Raw genomic sequence first — 8,406 nt, forward strand, 5'->3', positions numbered from 1 at the left:
ATACTAGCCAGAGCAGTGATACTAGTCAGAGCAGTGATACTAGTCAGAACAGTGATACTAGCCAGAGCAGTGATACTAGTCAGAGCAGTGATACTAGTCAGAACAGTGATACTAGTCAGATCAGTGATACTAGCCAGAGCAGTGATACTAGTCAGAGCAGTGATACTAGCCTGAGCAGTGATACTAGTCAGAGTAGTGATACTAGTCAGAGCAGTGATACTAGCCTGAGCAGTGATACTAGTCAGAGTAATGATACTAGTCAGAGCAGTGATACTAGTCAGAGCAGTGATACTAGTTAGAGAAGTGTACAGGTTTCTTATTTTCTCTCATCTTATTAAACTGTTACCAGGCACCTGCAACTAAGATAGCTCAGATGTGTGAGTGCCTTTTGAATGTTGAAGTGCAACTTGACTACCATGATCCTGACCTGCCAGTTTTCCTGTGTGTGTATAGTAGCTGTCTGTAAAGGTCAAATACTGTCCTGTGTAATGACTGTGTGACCACCTCAAATACCTTTCTGTGTAATGACTGTGTGGCCTGTCCAAATACTGTCCTGTGTAATGACTGTGTGGCCTGTCCAAATGCTGTCCTATGTAATGACTGTGTGGCCTGTCCAAATACTGTCCTGTGTAATGACTGTGTGCCCAAATACTGTCCTGTGTAATGACTGTGTGGCCTGTCCAAATACTGTCCTATGTAATGACTGTGTGGCCTGTCCAAATACTGTCCTGTGTAATGACTGTGTGCCCAAATACTGTCCTGTGTAATGACTGTGTGGCCTGTCCAAATACTGTCCTGTGTGGCCAAATACTGTCCTATGTAATGACTGTTTGACCTGTCCAAATACTGTCCTATGTAATGACTGTGTGCCCAAATACTGTCCTATGTAATGACTGTGTGCCCAAATACTGTCCTGTGTAATGACTGTGTGGCCAAATACTGTCCTGTGTAATGACTGTGTGACCTGTCCAAATACTGTCCTATGTAATATGAAGTGATGCTTGAACCTTGTAAGATTAATGAACCAAGTGTGTAGTGTTGCCTTAATTTGTTGTTTGAGATCATGTTTTTCCACCTCTTTGTCCTTCCCTGATAGCTTCCTTTACTTAATCCATTTCTCTTTCCTAGTAAATCTTTACCTATCTCCCTCACTACCTCTCTCTTTCTCTCAGCCCCCCCCCCCCCTCTCTGTACCTCCTTATTGGTTACCCCTCTCTTTCTCTCAGCCCCCCCTCTCTCTGTACCTCCTTATTGGTTATCCCTCTCTTTCTCTCAGCCCCCCCTCTCTCTGTACCTCCTTATTGGTTACCTCTCTTTCTCTCAGCCCCCCCTCTCTCTGTACCTCCTTATTGGTTATCTCTCTCTTTCTCTCAGCCCCCCCTCTCTCTCTACCTCCTTATTGGTTATCCCTCTCTTTCTCTCAGTCCCCCCCTCTCTCTCTACCTCGTTATTGGTTATTCCTCTCGTTCTCTCAGTCCCCCCCTCTCTCTCTACCTCATTATTGGTTACCCCTCTCTTTCTCTCAGTCCCCCCCTCTCTCTCTACCTCCTTATTGGTTACCTCTCTTTCTCTCAGCCCCATCTCTCTCTGTACCTCCTTATTGGTTATCCCTCTTTCTCTCAGCCCCCCCTCTCTCTCTACCTCCTTATTGGTTATCCCTCTCTTTCTCTCAGCCCCCCCCCCTCTCTCTCTACCTCCTTATTGGTTATCCCTCTCTTTCTCTCAGTCCCCCCCCCTCTCTCTCTACCTCCTTATTGGTTATCCCTCTCTTTCTCTCAGCCCCCCCCCCTCTCTCTCTGTACCTCCTTATTGGTTATCCCTCTCTTTCTCTCAGCCCCCCCTCTCTCTGTACCTCGTTATTGTTTACCTCTCTTTCGCTCAGTGATGGTGGTCAGCTATTGGCCCTTGGGATTCTCCACATCTCCCAGTGGCATTTTTGTGATTTGCAGCTAGTAGTCTGGGTCCAGTTGCATAGTCACAAAAATGATCATTGGCAGGTGTGACTGCAGCAGGAGTCGACGCTGACCGGATAAGTCCATCCGTCGCCCCCTTCCTTCCTTCCTTCCTTCCTTCCTTCCTTCCTTCCTTCCTTCCTTCCTTCCTTCCTTCCTTCCTTCCTTCCTTCCTTCCTTCCTTCTGTCCTTCCTTCCCTCCTTCCTTCCTTCAACCCTCTACCCAGCCTTGACTTTCTGTCCTTTCCACTGATGGGTTGAGTTTCTCTAACCTCAAAGACTAATATGTTGTAACTAACTGTAATTCATATCCAGGCCTCCAGACAGGCAGAGATGTGAACCTTGTTTTCTGTGTGTATTTTAAGACCAGTAAAGCAGAAACAGTACTTGTATGCAGCATCCAATCTAGACTTGTCCGTTAACATTACATTTAGTGATATTGTTCTCTTTCCCTCCTTCTCCCCCTCCCTCCCTCCCTCCCTCTCCCCCCCTCCCTCTCTCCCTCTTCCTACCCTCCCTCCCTCCCTCTCTCCCACCCTCCCTCCCTCCCTCTCTCCCACCCTCCCTCTCTCCCTCCCACACCCTCTCTACCCCCCCTCCCTCCCACCCCTCCCTCCCTCTCCCCCCTCCCTACCTCCACCCCTCCCTCTCTCCTACCCCCCCCTTCTCTCCCCCCCCACCTCTCTCCCTCTCTCCCACCCCCCCTCCCTCTCTCCCCCCTCCCTCTCTCCCTCTTCATTACCCTCCCTCCCTCTTCCTACCCTCCCTCCCTCCCTCTCTCCCACCCTCCCTCTCTCCCTCCCACACCCTCTCTACCCCCTCCCTCCCACCCCTCCCTCCCACCCCTCCCTCCCACCTCCCTACCTCCACCCCTCCCTCTCTCCTACCCCCCCTCCCTCTCTCCCACCCCCCCTCCCTCTCTCCCTCTCTCCCCCCTCTACCTCCGCCCACCCTCTCTCTCTCCTACCCCCCCTCCCTCTCTCCCACCCCCCCTCCCTCTCTCCCTCTCTCCCCCCTCTACCTCCCCCCCACCCTCTCTCTCTCCTACCCCCCCTCCCTCTCTCCTACCCTCCCTCTCTCTCTCCCACCCTCCCTCTCTCCCTCCCTCTCTCCCACCCCCCCTCTCCCTCTCCCCCCTCCTCCCTCCCTCTCTCCCACCCCCTCCCTCCCTCTCTCCTACCCTCCCTCTCCCCCACCCTCCCTCCCTCTCTCCCACCCCCCCTCTCCCTCCTTCCCTCTCTCCCACCCCCCCTACCTCTCTCCTACCCTCCTTCCCATCTTGTCTCCCTCCAACAGGAAGGTGAATAGGTGCTACAGAGGTAGATCCTGCCCCATCATCGTCCACTGCAGGTAAACCTACAGCTCTAACCTAGTTTCTCTATACAGAGGTAAAGACTTAGCCTGGTCCCAGATCTGTTTGTACTGTCTTACTAAACTTAAATTGTCATTTTCATTGACAATGGACCATAGGAGTTGGCTGTACAGCCCATCCAGATGTGGGACCGGGCTAGAAGAGACTACCTGTGCTTTATATTCAGTCTGTCAAATCAAACTCCTCTACTGTGTGTCTCTATCATAGGAATATCATTATAGAAAAGGCTTGGAACCTCTAACTCTGACAATTTGACTGGTAAAGTCAAAGTCATCCATTGCAATGGATGTCAGTTCACCCATTATGCCATCGTTGACTTGAATGGGGAAGCCCGTTCTATAGATTCTATTTCTGTGGTCTTTATGACGTGCTGTGTGACCTGATGATGTATTCTCTGTCTCGTACAGTGACGGCACTGGCAGAACGGGAACCTACATCCTTATTGACATGGTCATCAATCGCATGGCTAAGGGTGAGTCAGACATCTTGATCTTGTAAGACGTCTTTGATAGTTTGCCCGTGTAGTTTTATATCACTAGATAGACACTTATACAGCATTGTGAATCATTGACTCCATGTTGGTGAATACGATTTTTCACGTCATGATTCATATGATGTGTTTCCAGGCGCGAAGGAGATCGATATTGCTGCGACATTGGAACACATTCGAGACCAGAGACCGAGCTTAGTTCACACCAAGGTATGGCCTTCTCAAACTACACAGTTCGTACAAAACCTTATGGACACCTGCTTGTTGTCTCTTGACAAACAAGGTTAATGAAATCCGAGCAAGGGTAGCATTCCAGAGAGACATCAGAGACTATGATCCCTTATTGATTGTTAAATCCACTTCAATCAGTGTAGATGAAGGGGAGGAGACAACTCAGCGAGTGAATGGGCAAGACAAAAGATTGAAGTGCTTTTGAACAGGGTATGGTAGTAGGTGCCAGGTGTACCGGTTTGTGTCAAGAACTGCAACGCCGTTGGGTTTTTCACGCTCAAAAGTTTCCCATGTGTTTCACCACCCAAACGACATCCAGCCAACATCCAGCCAACTTGACACAACTTGACACAACTGTTGGAAGCATTGGAGTCAACAAATCAAATCGAATGTTATTTAAACAATACAAAACATCACACAAACATCCACAACATCACACAAACATCCACAACATCACACAAACATCCACAACATCATACAAACATCCACAACATCCACAAACATACACAACATACACAAACATCCACAACATCACACACACCTACCGTGGACCCCCTGCAACCCCCTAAAGGCATTAAAAACCATTTTTTTTAAATTATCCTGGTAACACGTTCCAATCACCAGGCGCACTGCTGTCCATTTGCAATATGTTTCAATGGGCATTTACCATCACAAATTTGACATGCTCAAAAATACTGCAGGAATGAGAAATTGACTGGCCCGATGAACTCGGGATGGCCGGGCATTCTAGTTCCTTTTCATCACTCGTTGGTGTTGATTTCAGAATGTCAATTTAGTGATGGTCTAACACTGTTTAAACATATTGCAAATGGACAAAAGTCACCGTCCATCAGTCAATTAGATATCATTCTGACACCAAACTGATACAAACTGACACCACACCCACTTTTTCCAACTCGATTTGAAGCTATCACATATTTCACAGCAGGCTCAAAATTCACAGCACCTTCTGTTTAAACCATAATAAAAACATAAACATGTAGTTACGTTCTAGCTGTGGGTCCAGTTCTGACAGTATATGTGCCTAGCTAAGGTGACCCCGAATCCCAAGTTTCGGCTCGATAGGTAATTTGGAGCCCGAGCAGCGACCTTAATTGGTGCTGAAAATCAAAATTTTCCGGCCGTTGCTATGGGATCCTTGAATTAGCTATCGGACAGAAACGTTAAGTTCCGTCTCTATGGGTCGAGGCAGTTTCAATGCACCTAGTCTTGCGACTCTGGGACTTTTCTAAATGTCGTCATTTTCGTGAGGGTCAAAATGAATTGAAGTTATTGCAAATGTACGAGGCTGTTTCTCGGTCTGAGAACCTTCCAGAGCCACATAACCCACCGTGCACTATCAACTTGAGCTCTTGAACAGGTTTCTAAAGTTTCAGAGCTCTAGGTCTGACGGTTCTTTGATAGTTTGAATAAAGGTAACTATTGTAGGCCAGCAGGCTAACGTTCCTATCGACCCAGTAAGTCCAGCAGGCTAATGTTCCTATCGACCCAGTAAGGCCAGCAGGCTCATGTTCCTATCCACCCAGTAAGGCCAGCAGGCAAATGTTCCTATCCACCCAGTAAGGCCAGCAGGCTCAGGTTCCTATCCAACCAGTAAGGCCAGCAGGCTCATGTTCCTATCCACCCAGTAAGGCTAGCAGGCTCATGTTCCTATCCACCCAGTAAGGCCAGCAGGCTCATGTTCCTATCCACCCAGTAAGGCCAGCAGGCTCATGTTCCTATCCACCCAGTAAGGCCAGCAGGCTCAGGTTCCTATCCAACCAGTAAGGCCAGCAGGCTCATGTTCCTATCCACCCAGTAAGGCTAGCAGGCTCATGTTCCTATCCACCCAGTAAGGCCAGCAGGCTCATGTTCCTATCCACCCAGTAAGGCCAGCAGGCTCATGTTCCTATCCACCCAGTAAGGCCAGCAGGCTCATGTTCCTATCCACCCAGTAAGGCCAGCAGGCTCATGTTCCTATCCACCCAGTAAGGCCAGCAGGCTCATGTTCCTATCCACCCAGTAAGGCCAGCAGGCTCATGTTCCTATCCACCCAGTAAGGCCAGCAGGCTCATGTTCCTATCCACCCAGTAAGGCCAGCAGGCTCATGTTCCTATCCACCCAGTAAGGCCAGCAGGCTCATGTTCCTATCCACCCAGTAAGGCCAGTGTCTTTTTATTGGTATGTAACTGTTATGAAAGTTGAATTGGCAATTTGTTTTGTATTGAAACGGCACATTAAACGTGTACATGACACTGGAACAAAATTTCCCCATGAGGACAATAAAGTCAGTAAAGTAAATCTCCAGCATCATTCTCTGCCACATGGCCTCGAACTGCAACATTTCCCCATGAGGACAATAAAGTCAGTAAAGTAAATCTCCAGCATCACTCTCTGCCACATGGCCTCGAACTGCAACATTTCCCCATGAGGACAATAAAGTCAGTAAAGTAAATCTCCAGCATCACTCTCTGCCACATGGCCTCGAACTGCAACATTTCCCCATGAGGACAATAAAGTCAGTAAAGTAAATCTCCAGCATCACTCTCTGCCACATGGCCTCGAACTGCAACATTTCCCCATGAGGACAATAAAGTCAGTAAAGTAAATCTCCAGCATCACTCGAACTGCAACATTTCCTTTTTCTACGTCGTCCACACACTTTCAACATTTAGATAATAAAGCATTTGATCTTTCCCTTGTGTTCACGACAGAGGATTGGTTGATTTCCTCTGTGTGTGTCTCTGACAGTCTCCCTCCCTTTCTGTCTCCCTCTCAGGACCAGTTTGAGTTTGCCCTGACCGCCGTGGCAGAAGAGGTCAATGCCATCCTGAAAGCTCTGCCGCAGTGAACCCTACGACATCTACCACCTCTACCATCGGTGCCACAAAGAAGGGAGGAACTACATTTCCCAGAGTGCATTACTATTACTGAAGCCTGGTTTGTGTTGCCTCGCCAACTCCTTTAGTCATTGTCACACCAATACAGCATTAACAGATCTAGAATCAAGGTTCTGTTATTATGCTTTCATATCTAAATGAAATGTGGTTTCAAAGAATCCTCGAGATTATTCCGATCAGACAAGAATACTTCAAATGGACAGTAGGACTGTGACTTGATACTGTACCTCTACTCCTTACTCACTAGTGATACTACAATTACCATCTGTTGTCATGGAGATGTTGTATTACCATGTTCCCTCCTGATCTGCTGTCATGGAGATGTTGTATTACCATGTTCCCTCCTGATCTGTTGTCATGGAGATGTTGTATTACCATGCTTCCTCCTGATCTGTTGTCATGGAGATGTTATTTTACCATGCTCCCTCCTGATCTGTTGTCATGGAGATGTAAAACCAGTCATTGTACTCTAGTAGGGAGTCATCCTTTTGGCATAACAGCACATAAGGCCCAAGGCTCATACACTTGTTTAAGCAAGATGACAACAAAGCCTGACTATGGCGAGGGTGAAGTGAGTGACATACTAGTGTATTATAGGTTACACCAGTTTCTCTAAGGAGCTGGTTTATACCTCTAACTTTAACTCTAAACCTAATGATTTATTTCTATCCATTTTGTAATGGAACTATTACTGTATACTGACTACCTAATCACTCACATCTGAATCATATCAATTAGTGTCTTCGGTGTTACTGTAAAACCTCTGTGATTTATTGTAAATAATTCACCTGATTTATTTCTTAAATGTGTATTAATGTAGCAAACATAGAAAACAACTATAAAAAAATATTTTTAACTCGATGTATGTAATTAAATCTCTATTGTGATGTGGTGCAACAGCATAGAGTGGTCTGACTGTGTTATTTTTATTCACATCCCACAGTACTGACTAGTAACCTTTAGGAACCAATGCCTACATCCCATAATACTACCTAGTACCCGTTAGGAACCAATGCCTATATCACATGATACTGACTAGTAACCGTTAGGAACCAATGTCTACAGCTACACTGAACAAAAATTATAAACGCAACATGTAAAATGTTGGTCGCATGATTCATGAGCTGAAATAAAAGATCCCAGCAATGTTCCACCCGCACAAAAAAAGTATTTATCTGATTTTGTGAACAAATTTGTTTACATCCCTGTCAGTGAGCATTTATCATTTGCCAAGATAATCCATCCACCTGACAGGTGTGGCATATCAAGAAGCTGATTAAATAGCATGATCATTACACAGGTGTACCTTGTGTTGGGGACAATAAAAGGCCACTTTAAAATGTGCAGTTTTGTCACACAACACAATGCCACAGATGTCTCAAGTTTTGATGGAGCGGACAATTGGCATGCTGACTGCAGGAATGTCCATCAGACCGGTTGTCAGAGAATTGAATGTTAATT

General features: G+C 46.7%; 1 protein-coding gene across 2 annotated transcripts in view; it reads left to right on the forward strand.

Moving 5' to 3' along the window:
* LOC139380365 (protein tyrosine phosphatase receptor type Na) overlaps positions 1 to 7,847 on the forward strand; it is an 83,129-nt gene extending 75,282 nt beyond the window's left edge. For both annotated transcript variants that reach the window (XM_071122984.1, XM_071122983.1), the window contains exons 20-24: positions 3,249 to 3,302; positions 3,732 to 3,796; positions 3,951 to 4,024; positions 6,825 to 7,229; positions 7,267 to 7,847. In XM_071122984.1, coding sequence (XP_070979085.1) covers positions 3,249 to 3,302; positions 3,732 to 3,796; positions 3,951 to 4,024; positions 6,825 to 6,896 — 265 coding nt within the window. In that variant the 3' untranslated portion in view covers positions 6,897 to 7,229; positions 7,267 to 7,847. The remainder of the gene's footprint in view (positions 1 to 3,248; positions 3,303 to 3,731; positions 3,797 to 3,950; positions 4,025 to 6,824; positions 7,230 to 7,266) is intronic.
* Positions 7,848 to 8,406: the final 559 nt, after the last annotated feature.

The sequence above is a fragment of the Oncorhynchus clarkii genome, chromosome 22, assembly GCF_045791955.1.
Source record: "Oncorhynchus clarkii lewisi isolate Uvic-CL-2024 chromosome 22, UVic_Ocla_1.0, whole genome shotgun sequence".
Lineage (NCBI taxonomy): Eukaryota > Metazoa > Chordata > Actinopteri > Salmoniformes > Salmonidae > Oncorhynchus > Oncorhynchus clarkii.